The following is a 15766-nucleotide window of genomic DNA, read 5'->3' as shown; positions in this document are numbered from 1 at the left end:
GGTTTGATTCAAGGAGAGGAACAAGAACAACATTAAAAATTATGATAAAGCCTCTGCCCACCGGTTCCATTTAGGAACAGTCACCCGATGTACTGCTAAAAGTGAGTGGTATTACAAAAGCAAATTTGGTGCACTTAGTGCAAATGAATACTGCATTTAATGTAAGTGAACACTCTATTTTATGTACAGGAATGCTGCATTTCATCTCCAACACTGTCTTGTAGCAGGAAGGAAAAGTTGAGCAGGAGGAGCCACTGTCCTTACCAAAAGGTGGTTGAGTCAGGTTAAGGCATAGGAGGTGGTATGCTTTGGGACAGTCCTTCTTATCACACATGACCAGCTCTCCCCCATCTCCACACTGGAAACAGTTATCTTCATGCATCTGCTTCTGTTCTGTTTTTATTTTCCGTTTCTTCTGCTTTAGTTTTGCATTTTTTACCTTCTCTTCATTTGCCGTTGCAAATGCTGTCTAAGAAGGAGAAAATCACAACACAGAGTCACTTATAAACCTCCAGCATTCAAGTAAATTTTGGGTTATTATTTGCATGAATTCTTCTTAAATGAGATCCATTTAAAATAGTTTTTAAGCTCTAAAAGCCAGAAGTGCTCATTCAGATGTTTTGGAATAAACTTCCTGCCAGGCACAACAGCATGGCAGGGCAGACTATAGAATCTTTGGAGACTTCCAAGGGTAGAAAGAGCTAAAGAGTGAAATAAATCAAAAGCCTCTTTGCCCTACAGAATTTGTGGATTTGGGAGGAGAAGCTCCAGTTCCATCCATGTACCTTGGGACGCACTCCCAGGAAGCCGCTGCAGTTTTCTGCTCCGCAGTGACACTCGGTCCTGCCATTGCCCAGGCAGTCCAGGTTGTAATTGAATGTTAATTCCATTCCTGAAATTTAAAGAAAAACAATTCACCCACATGGACACTGAGGGAAGACAGGCCTGTGACAACAGCATTTCATTAGCATTTGTTACCATGAGACCCCGGCTAAAACCTTAAGTAACATCTCCACTCCAATGAATGACAAAGCTCCTAAACACTTCACTGGTATTAATCACTTCAAAGAAAAAAAACACGATTCTAAGTGAGGAACTTGGCCACTGCAAGACAAAAGCAAACATGCCAAATAGTGCCATCCTTTTACCTGCAGGAATGTCACAAAGAGCAAACAGTCCAACTCTAATGTCACCATTCACCGTCCACTTCTGTGTTTCACAGTTTGGGTTACAACTATGGTTCATAAAACGAGAGTAGTTCCCCTTTGGGCCAGCATCTATTATTCGGTCCTTCAAGGAAAAAGACAAAGATGTGTTTAGTACTTGCAAAGCAAAGAGGTTTTCCTGCTGCTGAGTGACATTTGCTATCAAACAAGACACGATATTCACCTTGGTTACAGTTAGCATATAAAAATTGGTGACACTGTTCTCGTGAGCACGTTTGATCCGCAGCCGGCACTCCTCCTCGTCTATCAGCTCCCCAACATATTCATTCACAAATTCACCCTGAACAAAGAACAAAAAGAGAACAAAAGTAAGAAATCTATGCATCCTAACCACGATCATAAAGGGAAGCAGCAGAGAAAAAAGCATTTCCTATAAAAAAGATCATCACAAAAAGTGTTACACTTTACTGGTCTGGTAGGCACAGTGTGAATACATGCACCAGGTAATTGCTGTGCTAGCAATACACCCAGGCAGAATAAAAGGCAGTCCTGTTCCTGCATTCAGTACACAAGACAGTTATCAGGTCCGTAAAACCCTTTCAACCTTCCTGCTTTCTTTCAAGGAGGACAATGTGACAATGTTCATGGACTCCTCAGGAAACAGGAACTGTTACAGTAAGTATTTTCACTACATATTCACTTTTATTAGGACTTTAGTAGTCAATAAGCTCAGAACACTTGCAGTAACACAGTTTTCATGAAACACAGATTTAAAAAGCTCTGAATTTAATAAAACTAATGGCTAAACCCCATGTTTAAAAGCAGCCCTTGAGGCCAACAGTGTTTTCTAAGGAAAATCAGAAGAGCTGGGGTGTGACTGACACCTCGATACAAGGCCACCAAGGCACTGGGCACTGCTCTGAGCAGCTGCTGAGGGGTTGAAGCACAGCTCATTCTGCGGAGGTGCAGAGCGCAATGCTCTCACCCAGACCCAGCCCGGTGGCTGCCGCAGCCCTGTCCTGCCTCTCTGTACCTTTTTGATGCTCCTCTTGGTGCGGAGGCCCCAGCCGCGGCGCTCGGTTTTGATGATCTCGGCGTCGGGGTAGAGCCTCTTGGTGAAGCACTGGTTCTGGCAGCGCTCCCCGGCCGGGCACACCTGCGGGTGGCACTCGTACTGCAGCATCCTGTTGAGGCACTCCGACTCCAGCCCGCAGGGGTTCTCGTCCGACGGCTTGCAGTTACAGCGCGGGATCTCCGACAGGTCGGCCACCTGGATCTGCACCTTCCCGATCACCTTGTTGGACTGGGGAACAAAGGGCAGAACAGGGGATGAAGGCGATGCACTGGGAGCACTGAGTCAACAACTGACATGAAAAGGCAAAGAAAAGGTTATTTTATTCTGTCTTACGGTACTGCAAAACACAACAAGAGATTAGTGAAAAGAACAGCAGAATGATTTGTGTGGATTTCTTTAGGTTTCCACTGTTGAACACCTTGGTGTAAGTACGTAATTTAGAATCTCAGAACAGTGTGAGGTGGAAGGGACCTTAAAGACTATCCATCCCAACCCCTGCCACGGGCAGGGACACTTTCCACTAGACCAGGTTGCTGTGATCCCCACCCAACCCACCCTTGAACACTGCCAGGGAGTGGGCAGCCACACCTTCTCTAGGCATCCTCACTCATGCACAGGGCAACTTCCTCACACACAGAATAAAAATAAAATAGAAAGAGGCCAACTCACTTTAATGTGTTTATAGGGCGGAGGCTTCCTTGAATTCCTTTCAATTTCCAATGCCTCTTTGCTTTCTCTTTGTGCTTTCAGTTCCTGGAAACGCTTTGCTGCTTCTTCAAGTGCTGTGCAAGGAATTCAGAATAGAAAGCAATCAGCCCCAGCTGCTGCTAACTAAAGATGTACATGTACATGTATCTATTTAATTTTTTTTTTTAAGACTAGGAACAGAACTCTATTAACAAAAAGACAAGCTAAAAATTAGTTATTGCAATTTATCATGAATTTATCATCAGGTACTTTCAGCAGGTACCAAGATATCAGACAATGATCCCATGCAGCAGAGCCCAAGATCCATCTCAACATTCCCCCGTTTGTGGAAGCACTGAACTGGCCCACAACAACACACAATGAGTAGGCACTTAAACACATTTTTATCTGCAGTCAAGGGATCAACACAATGCTTGGATTTCACGTGAACACAGAACACTAGTCACATAATATTCCCATGCAGGTTAAGTGGTGATGGAGACACAAACACGTGGAATTTTTGTCATAAACCACTATAAACTTTGTTTGATTTTACCTTTCTTGAAGGTCTTGTTAATACTAGTTTGCCCCTCAGCAAAGCTTTTATCTCCTTCAACATAAGGGAAAACTCTGCCCTGGTGTACCCAATAGTAGTCATGTGAACCAAAGAAAAATACTGGGAAGTCCCCGATATCATGTTTGAGGCCCTGTATGTTGAGAGGCACAGACCTGGGATTGCAGATCTCTGCTGGCCACCACCTGCAGAGTAGGAGAGAAAAGAAGAATGTAAGTTCCCTGAACCAGAGCTTCCCAGTTTCCCTAATGGGATTGAGAAATAAAAGGCAGTTTTCCTCTCTTAAGGAAATGAATTCCTCCCTCACGCAGCCAAGGCTCCTGCTGGCAATGCCTGGGAAGCTCCATGCAAAACATAAGCAACGTTCTCACTCCAAATTCTGGGAAAGCCTTCTAAGAATATCCGTGGCCTGAGAGTGGGATTCCAGGATCACCTGCAAGCAGCTGTATTGCTGCAGCTGACTGAAGCAAACACCAGCAAGGACAGCTGGGCTCTGCCAGCCCCTGCTTTCCCACATCCTGATCATGCTCTGCAGAGCAGAGGTGTGTGCAATCCAGAGTCCATCACTGCCTGGGAGGAGCAGGAGCATCGCATTTCAAGGGTGACATCCATGTCTGACCCCAAGCAGAGGAATTATTGTATTTCTGCCTCTTGTTCACGATGACTGAGATGCTTTATCTTCCTGCAATTCCAGAGTACGTTAAGACATCCAAAGCATTAGAACCCCCAAAAGGTGAACTTGCCTGTAATTCCCAAGCTTGACCCAAACGATCTGCTTGTACCGCAGCTTCTTGCCAGCTTTACAGTCATTGCAATTCCAGCATCCCTCAGGCATTTCTATGCTGAGACACTCGGGGTGGAAGGAAGCTGGGCACGACTCACAGCACAACAGTTTGCCACCTTGAAACAAAGAAGCCCTGCTTGGTTTGTAGAAGTCAGGATTTGCTCCCCCCGTGCACAGCAATTGACATTCATTTAAAATCATCCACTCCAGATTCCCACTGCCCCACAGAAAAACGGCAAAAGAAAGGGATCAAGTCAAACTCAACAATGTTGGTTAAAAAGGACTGTGCAGGGCTTAATCGAAGCTGGGGCTCTTAACTGCATCAGACAAAAAAGCAGCTGAGGACTCAAACACGAGGTGAGCTGGCAGGAGGAGCACCATTCCCAAAGGAAGCACTGCAGCTGGGAACAGTGCTACCAGCTCTCAGTGCTCTGGTGATGGCCAAAGCAAGCACAAAACTCCACATTTTTAAAGAATCCTTTTCAATCAACATTGCTCTGACTGAATCCCCAGCAATCAATAGCGAGCACCAACCCCACAGCCTATAGGTTGATCAATACTTTTCTGCTGCAAGGACAGGAAAAGGAGTTGCAATAAGTGTGTTTATGCCACAAAAAGTTTATCAGGATGAGCCCATAAAGCAGAATGAGACACACATGAGTTGTCCCCATCCCAAAAATTCCTGGTGCACAGAGGGAACCTCATCACCGGGGTTCACATGAATTTCTGAAGTTTACTAATTTGGGCAGAAGTTATTTTGGTTGGCTCACGTTTTGGATGATGTGTTACATGTGGAGAGCCACAGCACATCTCTAAGCCACCCTCAGCAAAGCTGCTCATGTAAGATGACTTGATACATTGCACATACTGAAATATTTTATACATGCAGGTATATACAATATATAGATATAGGTTCTTATATTTATATATATTCAAAAATTAATAAGATTTTGTCTCCCAGATGGAAAATCTGGGAGAGACTTGAGAGTATTCAAACCAATTTTCGATCACAGTATCAAAAGAAGTGTGAATAGTCACTTTCAAACCTTTATCAGAAAATCTTGTTCACCTATAGACTTCCCAAAATATCATTGCATTAACTGATCATTGCACGTTACAATAAGCATTCCTTAAACAATTCAGTTGCATGACCAACACTGTATTTCCTCTGCTAAATCCAGTAAAATCCAGTCACATGGATCCTCCAGAGCTCCCAAACCCATAATGAAATTTTTGAAGTGTTTTTTACAAATGTAATTTCAGAGGAAATACAGACAAATTACTGAAACATTACCCAAGATGAGAAAATGCCAAGAGATGCAAAAATCAAACAAAATCAAACATAAAACTGTCAACGCTAAGCAAGAAAAAACCCAACATTGCTCTCAGGATGCATTAGGCAGATATGGCTCAAGCTAAGCACAGGGCTCAAAATAATTCTTGTTTTCAGGAATTACAGGACTACAGCAAGCCATTGATCTCACAACGCTGACAGCGACCTAACTTGGGCTGGGAAATGGGGCAGCGGCTCTGAACGCTCCCGGGGAACCAAATTTCTGTGGGGAACGAAATACCACAGCTGAGCATTGCACACAGACAGCAGGAACGGCCCCAGGGGGGTCTGGAGAGCCTCAGCCCCCTCGGCAGCAGCAGGTGGCCCTGTGCAGAGCTGCCCAGCTGTGGCAAGGAGCCATCCCCAGGGAAGGGGACAGGCATGGGGCACTCTGGCTCGCTGGTGGAGGTGGGACACGAGGCCCGGGGACTCGTGGGGACACACTCAGGCCAAAGCTCCCTGCCCTCCTGCTCTGGCACCCTCCACAAGGACACGGCACCCACCCCTGTCCAGCCCCAAACGCCCTCTCTCCTCGCAGGACCTGCCCAAGGCCCGAAGCAGCACATGCCCCTCTGCTTCCAATCGCTTTAAGAAGTGGTTTTACATCATCCAGGCAAATACTGAACTGCAACAATATCGAGATCCATCTGCCTCCTCTTCACATTGCTGTGCAAACAGCTCCCTGAACCTGGAACAGCCCAGGCCAGATAGAGAGTGACCAAATCTCTTCCAAGGAGAATTTAGTGACAGCAATTATTTTAAGCCCTTTTATAATTAAAAAAAAAAAAAAAAATTAAAAATCGCCAACAACATGAACACAGGCTCACAAAAACCATGAGTGAAGGTCACTGAAAGCAGTCAGTGTCAGGGGACAAGCAGACATTTCTCCGTTGATTTAGAGAGAAAAAATAGAAAAAGCGAAAGTAAATTAAAGAGAAAGAAACTATTTTGGTTACCTTTCTCACATTTCTTTTTGGAAGCTGACGAAGGAGGAGGAATCATAGGTAATTTCATCAACTCAGCACGATTTGACTCATTCAGTAGGTAGTGGGACTTATAGGCATAGGAACTGAACAGGGGGTCTGAATGGTCCTGCACTACCAGCCCTATACGAAACAAACAGAAAGAGATGAGTTGCAATGAAACTACCCATGATTCCATGAAGGAAAAACCAAATAAACCCAATGAACACCTCTAATGCGTTATGTGGGAATGAAAAAAGGATAAAATGAAGAAAAAGGAAAGTCTGATAAAGTTTCTGCGCTAACAAAGACATTGTGCTGGAGAGACTCAACTGGAAAATCTTGCAATGAAATAAGCTGCTTCTAAGTGGAATTTCAATTGTTTTTTTACCCTTCTTTTGTGCATTTACAGACATGCACAAGAAAAGCAACAAAGTTTGAATCCGTGGGATCCCCTCTCCTTCCCACAGGGCCAAAGGAAGCTGCTCTGCAGACCTGGGGTGATGCTCACTGCAGCTGGGCTGTGCTGAGCTGGGCTACAGATGGAACAGACGTTGGGAATGAGAACTCACCGTCCCACTCCCTACAAGTCTCTCCCTGAGATCTTGCCTACGGAAGTGTTTTGCCTCTGTAATTGTGCTGGAAAGCAAGGAGGAGGTCAGTGTTCTGTAAGGCACCACGGGAAGCGCAGATGGAAGTTCTGCCCTAGGCTGTGGAGGTGAAGCTCCCCCACCCAGCCCTCCCAGGGCTGCTCCAGAACAGTCCAGCTCAGTTCCCTACATAACTCCATTCCAGGCCTTTGCAATTCTCTGTCCTGCACCAAGAAGAGCTTTTCCTCATTACTCCAAAGAGCCAGGCAGCCCCGCTGAGAGCCCAGAGCTGCGGAGCAGAAGCGCTTGGCCACTAACTCATGGCAAGAGCAGAGCAACTGAGCCCCAAAGAAACAGGAAAGATCAGCTACCAAGAGAGCCCCCAGCTCTTCCCCTGAGGGACACACAGCTGGGGGCTGGAGAGAAGCTCTTGGACGGTGCCTAGAGCACTGCTGTAAGAAGAATGGGGTCAGCCCACCTGGACACGCATCGCTGGGAGGATTCCCAGAACAAGGGAACCTACACACGCACACAAATGCAACGAGGTGAACTGTGCCATGCTGACTGGAGGGCTTCTGCAGGGTGGTGAGTAAGAGGTCTTCAAATAGCTTGTATTTCAAGTACCTCACTGTAAGCAAGTTTGTATCTCTTACAGATTGTCTCTCATCTACATTTCTCACTTCATTAACTGCATCTAAACACGAAGTCTCTGCTTCTGATAGCGACTACCACTAATTAAATCACCATTGTCAGAGATGTCCAAGGATTTCTGAAGCGTTCAGTTCCCCATTTCTTTCTGAGCAGGTGGCTCAGTGCTCCTGCCCCAGGTACTGCCCTCAGCACTCTGGCTCCTGATTCCAGCCAGGCCTGGTGGACACAAGCCCCACAAGAACGCTCTAGAGGAACAAGTGCAGAGCTGCTCTAAGACACAGAAGATTCAGGCAGTGGCAATGGTTTGTAACTGTTCAAGTTCTCCTAATTAAGATCTGGGGAATAAACAGGACAGGGAATTCTATCTGCCAGGGCACAAGAGGTTATTTAGATTGCCAGGAGAAAATACAAACTTGCACAGTTTCATCTCTGATGGAGCCAGATTCACGTATAAAGAGAATTACTAAACAAATGTAAAGTGGAAGAAAAAAAAAAAAAGCATGAAAAATTCTTTCTGCATTTCTGTCATTCTGAGATGTGTAATTATTCCTCTGCTCTTGCAAAGTCAAGCCAAACTAAACTTCCACCTGAATGAACACAAATGAAAACAAGTAACTTCAGGATCCAGCTCACTTTCATTTCCCTATTAGTGACTCTCAAAACTGTTGCAGAGAACATATCCAATATAAACTGCTGGCATTCTGTAGAAGGTACACATTAATATTTTTCCAACAGAATAATGGTACTTTTGAATCTTGAGACCAAAGCAACTGCTGCACCGATATTTTTTTAAGCTGCTCTCTGACAGAACCCTGGTGAATGAAGAACCATAAAAGTAACAAGTGGGGAAAAAAGTTAAAAAGAAAAAAAAAGAACTTTGACACATGGAAAAGTTCAGCATGAAACCTGCTCATACAGTACTGCTAAAGGTTTTCTTTCAAAGTTCTCAAATGTGATGGCAGCTATAAATTGAGTTGTTCTAGCTCATGAGTAAATCCCACCTTTTAGCCCTAAAACTCAGACAGCTTTAAGTTCGTAGCAGTGAAAGAATCCCCTTCTGCTTAATACAGTGATTAACAACACAGCAGCCATTCTCAGCATGAAAAGGCTGGAATGGGGGGGATTGGGATCTGCTTTTCCCTTCTGGCAGAACAAGTGGGCCTGAGTGCCTAGTGCTGCTTCTGGCTATCAAACCTTATGGACCAACACAGCGAGTGGAATCTCATGAGAACTGCTGACCAAAATAAAATAAAATTAAATTACATAGAAAAATCCCAGGCAGCATTTAACCCCAGCAAGCCCTAAGGGAGGAGTTCCTCATGGAACACTATTTTTATCACTAAACTGCACGAGTGACAACGGAACTACAGAACAGGGGAAAAACCAAGTGTCTCACCTCTTGCACAAACGAAACAAAAGCCTACATTTACAGCTGATGAGGAGTGAGTCCTTTTGGAATGGTTACTACAGATGAGGATGTGGGATGACACAAACAAGCTTCCTGCAGCGATGCAGCCGTCTCCAGAGTGATAGGCCACGGGGCACCGCAGACATCTCGCCATGCGACCTGCTCAGGAAACAGCAGAGGCACCGTCACCCGGGGCTAGCACCACTGCCCTGGCAACCACCACCGAGGGCAGCCAATGCTCAGGTCAGCACAGGGCACAGCTCCCCACAGGCAAAGGCAGGCCTGGGTCTATCCCAATGGCAGTACTGGGTACAAGAAAGAAACAAACAGCTACATCTTTTTTCTAAAGAAAGTTTCACAAATATTACCCCTTAACTTTCACTTTAAAATTGTTAAGCAAAGCTTCCATCAATCTAGGGGCTATTTGTTTGCTTTAAACATTTTGGTTCGTTTCTAAAAGGATGCTCTTCTTTGAAAAACAATTGTTCACAAGGCCACTACAAACAGTCTTTAAAAACCAACATTCCTTGGCCTCGTACTGTGAACCCTTGGCTTCCATCAGACCCACAACCAAGAGCTGACCAAGTGTGTGGATCCAGGTACACCCCACAGTGTCACGCTGCCAGCTCTTCCCACCCACGAGCTATTTCAGCTGATGACCTCGGCGAGGAGGAAACCCTCGTTCCTCGCCGCACGCCGTGTTACAGTCTGGAACTGGATGAAGTGTCACTGTGACGATGCAGCTGAGCCCCCTCCCTGCTCAGAGCTGCTGCCCTCACCTTTGCTGGCTTTGTGCATGTCCTTGTCCATGGAGCAGGCGGTGCAGCAGTGCTGCGGGCAGCGGAAGCCCCGGGACTCGAACAGGGCCGTGGCAAACTTGCGCACACAGGCCTCGTGGTAGAACTTCCCGCAGGTGCTGACAGAGCAGCGCTTCACGTCCTTGCCAGGCAGCTTGCAGGAAAAGCACGTGTGCTCTCCTTGGAAGAGAAGGAATAAGGAATGCCGACTGTAAAAGCCAACTCTGACGTATAGATATTGTCCAAACAAATTCTGAAGCCAACAGGCTGCGAGCAATACAGGATCCTTCCCATCCAACAGTGGTTATTGGGATCTATAATAACATTGGAGTAGTTGCTCATGTAAAAGTCTCTTATTCCAAGTTAAACCCTAAGCAGTTCAGTATTTGTTTTTCTTACAAGGCACTTGTTAAATGGAAAATGAGAATCTGGTCTCAGAGGTTAAGAAAGCAGCGGAATAACCCAAACTTACTCACAAACCCTCGAAAGCACCATCTTGGTTTGCCCTGACCAGAATGTGGCTCCTGAGCAAAGGGGGAAATCCCTCCCAGTTTTCCAGGCACAGGAACACACTCACCGTTCTTACACTCGGTGCAGATGAACTTTTCCTCAGGCATGGCCTTCAGGCCGAGACACTCCAGGTGGAACATGCTGCAGCACTCACCCTCGCAGGCCAGCAGCGACTCGCCGGAGCTCTCGCAGATCTGCAAGGGGCAGAGAGCTCAGCAGGGAACAAGTGACTGCCAGGTGCTAACTACAGGAACTGCCTGGAAGTGCTTCAGAACGAGGGTAAGGCAGGAGAACTGAAGCTGGCAAGCCTCAGGCCGAGGACACTCCCGGCACTTTGCTCTGGGGTAACAGCGCGAGCCAGGACAGAGGCACGAGAGGCACCACAGCATCACCTGCACTCCTCCATGTCTCAGGGAACAAGCTGCTCTTGCTCTTCAGTTTTTTTACTACTGACCAGGGAACTGGACAGAACATCCCAGGAATTTTTTTTCAAAATACTGAAAAATTCTCACTCTGTCCAGTCCTGATCAACCATCTGGAATCTTCAAATGGAACAGAAAATGGCATCTACTTTTTCTACTGATGCTGGCAGGTATGGCTTAGACATCACCTTCCAGCTGCTGAGCTTTCTGGCCTGCAGGAGGGCTTAGGAATCATTTAACACGAATCATTTCCAGAGCATAAAAACTCCTAAAAATCTGGATATTTTATCTGAGAGGTCAAATTAAGAGAACTAACAGAAACAGGGGATACATATTTAGTGTCCATCACTTCCCAGTATCACCAGTTACCTGACAAACAGTGTCTTTTTTACTTGTTCCAGTTCCTCTCCTGGACAGGCTGGAGTCCACAGACTGCACATCTGAGGCATCGGCGTCAGCAGTGGCTGAGGGGCTGTCTGAACGCTTCCCAAAACTGCCCTACAAAGAGGAAAAACCCACGGCTCTCAAACCAGTCAACGCCAAACCACAACCACACTGGGAAAATACTCCTGGCACTGTTGATCAAAAGACCATTTGGTAGGTCAAGAGACACAAAGGTCCTGGAAGTGTGCTGAATTTCACTGGGATGACACCAGCGCTGCCTCCTTGATATATTTCACCTGTACAAGCCAAACACCATAAAGAGCTCTCTTACTTTTCCAGACACTCTTTGGAGTTACACCAGATACAGCAGCATCTCCCAATTCCCCAAGAATTTCAAATCTTCCAGAGAGCAAACCATGATCTAAACCAATGCTTTGCCAGACAAAGTAACAGAAAAAATTGTAAGCAAACACTGTATTTTTGTAACAAACCAGTGGAGCAGATTAGAAGTAAACAGACCAGGTTTTATGTTTTCAGACAATAAAAGACTCAAAATTTGTAGAAAATAGTGCTCACATATTTAGCAACAATCAACTGAAAAGCCTCTTGTACACTGACAGCTTGTTCAGGTTCCTGTGAGAACCAACACACCTTTACCTGCAAATCGTTGAGTCCTCTGGAATCAGAGTCAGACGTGTCCCTGTAGGCTGAGCTGGTCAGTTCCATGTCTGTGGAGGCACGACTTCTCTTCTTTAAGGGTTTACAGGAGTCTGAAATCTCACTGGCACCTTAACACAACACACTAAAATTAGTTTAATACACGTTCTCAACTTTTTACTTAAACTTAATAAAGGAAAGAAAGATGAGAGCTTGGATTCCATTATCTACCTCAATTTTCAGTTTGCAATTTTGTTACTAGTTGAATTCTCCCTGAAAATTAACTGAAAACCAGCTTAGGCAGAGCTTTTGACAAACTTTTTAACATGGTGACACAGTGAAGGAAGGCAATAAATTGTCTCTAAGGGAGGATAAATCCTTAGGAGATTTCCTCTTCATCATCCACCTTTAACTTTGGCTAAGCAGAGACTTTTAAGAAATGCCCAGAAGGACTTAGGGGCTTACAGCACATGAACAAACATCATCCTTCCTCCAGCAATGCACAAGGACCAGAACCCCAAACACAGCCTGGCCCCAGAGAAGTCAAGCTCGGCCCTACAGAGCACCAACATCGTGGCTCACATGGAACAAAGCTGCTGCCCAAGGGCCAGGAGCCACCAAGGTCAGTCGAGTTAATTTTCACCTGTCACTCACCTTTCTGCAACCCCGTCTTCACTGCTGCCAGTGGGACAGCTTCAACCTGTTTGAAAGGAAAATCCACAGTTAACACCAGAGGAAAGTTTCTCCCTAGTACCAAAAAGCAAACAGGTCAGTTCAAGGGGTTAGAATTCAGGTGGGAGCTGCCATCCCCTCCTCAGCCCGAGCCTCCACGTCCCGCTGGATCCACTCCTGCCTACGCTGGTGCCCGCAGCCCTGGCAGCCACGGGCCACTAGCCAGGTCCTTCCTCTCTCCCCTGGGGCAGGAAGGCGACAGGAGCGCTGTATCCGTGTCCGGGGGCCCTCGGGCAGCCACCCCTGGAGCTGTGCAAACCCCACAGCTGTGTGAGCACACGTGCCCCCGGCAGGGCTGGCACTGGGCTAGTGAGGCACAGTGCGGGGCCACTCGGTGCTCCCTGCAGCTCCTGCAGCTCCTGCAGCTCCTGCAGCCCTTCCTCCCGTCTAGAGCTCTGCACGGGCCCGCCCGGGTGCCGTGGTGCAGGGCTCTACACAGCTGGAACTCCGGGGCACAGGCGCTCCAGCACACAAAGGTACAAGTTTACAACCTTGCAAAAGCACTTCCAGTCCTCGACCCTACGGAGAAGTTTAGGAACTGTTCTGCCAACACACATGGAAGATGTGGGAATTTGGTGACTGGATAATATTTACAGAAGAAAGCTGTTGCCTAAAATCCTGTTTTCAAGGTTAAGAATTACAAGTTATTTCTTTGCAATGTGGTTACATATGCATGGAGAAACACATTTAGTAAATATTTAAGGATTATTCTATAATTTTTTTAAAAAATATTTTATTTTGTTGTACAATAGGTAAAAACATACAGTAGAAGGATTTGTATAGGATACATTTTGTAATACAAATATAAAATCTAAACAATCACTTTTATTTCTCCACTAGTCACTGTAACAGTAGCATCAACATTTTGTTTTTCCCATTAATTGTACTCGTTCCAGTTATAATTTTATACCAAGTTGTTGCAGACTAACTGGGGAATCGAGAAAACTTGACTTTGGGTAACAAATATTGTTGCATAATTGTAAGAAGTTAGTAAGTTTTCTTTTTAAAAATTTAACTTAATACATTCAAGGTTTTGCGCATTACAGTGCCCCTGGGTTTCACTTTAGTCAGATACTTCTCCTGAGAAAAGCACTTTAATTAATGTCCACAGACTGAGTCAGCCAGGTAAGAGAAGCACATGAAGCTACCTGGCATCCATGAAGTTCATCTTGTTGGTTCTTATACCTTTGTTAAGAAACCTTTACAAACATAAAACAACTCTTTTGAAAGGGGGAGGCTGCAACAGCTCGTGCCAAGAGGCTCCACGGACCACATCAGGTGTCACACACCCAACACTTAAATTGCTTTAAAGTTTCAGCAAGAAACTGCCTCGAGCTGGAGCACTCCTCTGCTGCACAGCAGTGCAGAAATGCTGCAGCATCAAAGGAAAAATAAGGGAAAAAAACCCCCAAAAAGCAACTGAGTTCACTTTCAGTCTCTGAAGTGAAGGAAGTGCAAAACAAAGCGCAAAGGGCAAAGAATAAATTAAAGAGATAAAATATTTTTTCCCCTTCCCATATAAATCTTCATCCTGACTCTCTTTAAAAATTCTCACTGGGAAAAGCTAAACTATGAAACATTTATATAAAATTCTCAGCTTTCAGACAGAGGCCCTTGAAGCGGGAAAAATCAACCATGCAAGGAGAAGAACCAACAACTTTGACAAACTTGTTTAAAGTGTATGCAGGTTGTAGTATTTCTGTCCATCCACTGCACTCTCCTACTCATTTCCACGCAGAAATTTTTTATCATTAAAATTTTCTTAAAGCAACAACATTTGTCTGTCTGACATCCAGATTAAAGAAATGCCCTGTACACGTTAGAACTATTTCAGGAAAAAATGGTGTATCCCAGAACTGTTTTGCTGATGTCTGCCAACATGAAAGTCTGACTATTCATCTTTAAGTGAAATCATTCTTGAAGTCCATTTTCAGAAGTGGTCAAATTAATCACTCTAACTTCATTTGAAAAACAAAGCCTCAACACAAGCCAGCAGCTAAATCAAGAGCCAAAGGAAGGAACCTGGTTGCAATTCCATCCAAGAGAAATCACTGAAACAAACCCATTTTGCTCAGAACAGAAATCTCAAAGGAAACATGGCAGGTTCATTGGGAGTCATCCATCACTGCGTTCCCACTTCCATAGCCTGACTGATACTGAGAAGATGCCAGTAGCAGAGTCACAGCAATGGCATTGACAGGGGGATTTCATGGAGGATAGTCCAAACCGAAACCCGATGGGGAAAAATGGAGAAAAATAAAAAGGCACCAATATAAGCCACAACATTTATGAATACAATATATTTTAACTCTCTACATGGAGGAAGCCAACCTGCTCCTTTTTGATCTTCTTCTTTGGCACAACTTCGGTGGATTTCTCAGACTCGGAGCGGGTTCGAATCGATCTTCTCTGTTGCTTCTTTTCTACAGAACCTGAAGAAGGAAAAAGGTTTCCATTATATGATTCCTTGTATTTCTGAGGTACACCAAGATGTGCAACACCAAACCAAGAGGTAAAGGAACGAAACCAAGACTTTGTCCTCTTTTGAATGTTTTATTTTTAAATTCAGTTCCAAGCTATTGACCAGCTGGTGCTGTGGCTGCCGACACACATTCCAATTCCAGAGACAGATCAGCTTCAGAAAACAGACACAAGTAACAGACTGGAACAAAAGACTGGAATTCAGATTAGGTCAAACAAATTTCCATAATCCGTAACACACCTCTCAGGCATGGTCTTCACCTGGGTAATTCTGAACCAAACAGTCCATCTTTGGTGTTTTGGGCAGGTAGCCACAACCAACTCCTTGAATAAAAACAAACTAGAAATTTCAGACGCAAAGCACAGCTTCAGGATTTCCTCCAAAATGCCAGATGTGTCCCCCTCTGTGGGGTGATGGCCTCTGTCACATAACTACAGCCAGTCCCACCCTGTACCATCTGCAGCCACACCAGGCCTCAATGCTCACCTGAAAGTTTCGAGGTGAAGAAAAACTCAGCACAAACAGAAGCATCGACCATGATGTGTTACCGTC

The 15766-nt window shown here is 45.2% G+C and overlaps 1 protein-coding gene across 5 annotated transcripts in view; it reads right to left on the bottom strand.

Annotated features, from left to right (window-relative positions):
- NSD3 (nuclear receptor binding SET domain protein 3) overlaps positions 1-15766 on the bottom strand; it is a 36171-nt gene that overhangs the window by 5693 nt on the left and 14712 nt on the right. For 3 of the 5 annotated variants that reach the window (XM_053966280.1, XM_053966282.1, XM_053966281.1), the window contains 16 exons: positions 15064-15164; positions 12655-12700; positions 12001-12131; positions 11329-11457; positions 10605-10731; positions 10010-10207; positions 9219-9389; positions 6576-6725; positions 4246-4402; positions 3485-3687; positions 2911-3023; positions 2200-2469; positions 1390-1506; positions 1149-1290; positions 786-892; positions 265-469 (listed from right to left, as the gene is read on the bottom strand). In XM_053966280.1, the coding sequence (XP_053822255.1) occupies positions 265-469; positions 786-892; positions 1149-1290; positions 1390-1506; positions 2200-2469; positions 2911-3023; positions 3485-3687; positions 4246-4402; positions 6576-6725; positions 9219-9389; positions 10010-10207; positions 10605-10731; positions 11329-11457; positions 12001-12131; positions 12655-12700; positions 15064-15164 (2367 nt within the window). Of the gene's footprint in view, positions 1-264; positions 470-785; positions 893-1148; positions 1291-1389; positions 1507-2199; positions 2470-2910; positions 3024-3484; positions 3688-4245; positions 4403-6575; positions 6726-9218; positions 9390-10009; positions 10208-10604; positions 10732-11328; positions 11458-12000; positions 12132-12654; positions 12701-15063; positions 15165-15766 lie in introns of those variants that run through there. The other 2 variants (XM_053966283.1, XM_053966284.1) reach the window with 2 other exon arrangements.

The sequence above is a fragment of the Vidua chalybeata genome, chromosome 28 (assembly GCF_026979565.1).
Source record: "Vidua chalybeata isolate OUT-0048 chromosome 28, bVidCha1 merged haplotype, whole genome shotgun sequence".
In the NCBI taxonomy this organism is placed as follows: domain Eukaryota; kingdom Metazoa; phylum Chordata; class Aves; order Passeriformes; family Viduidae; genus Vidua; species Vidua chalybeata.
Note: the sequence above shows the minus strand (reverse complement) of the source record. Positions and strands in the feature narration are given on the sequence as shown.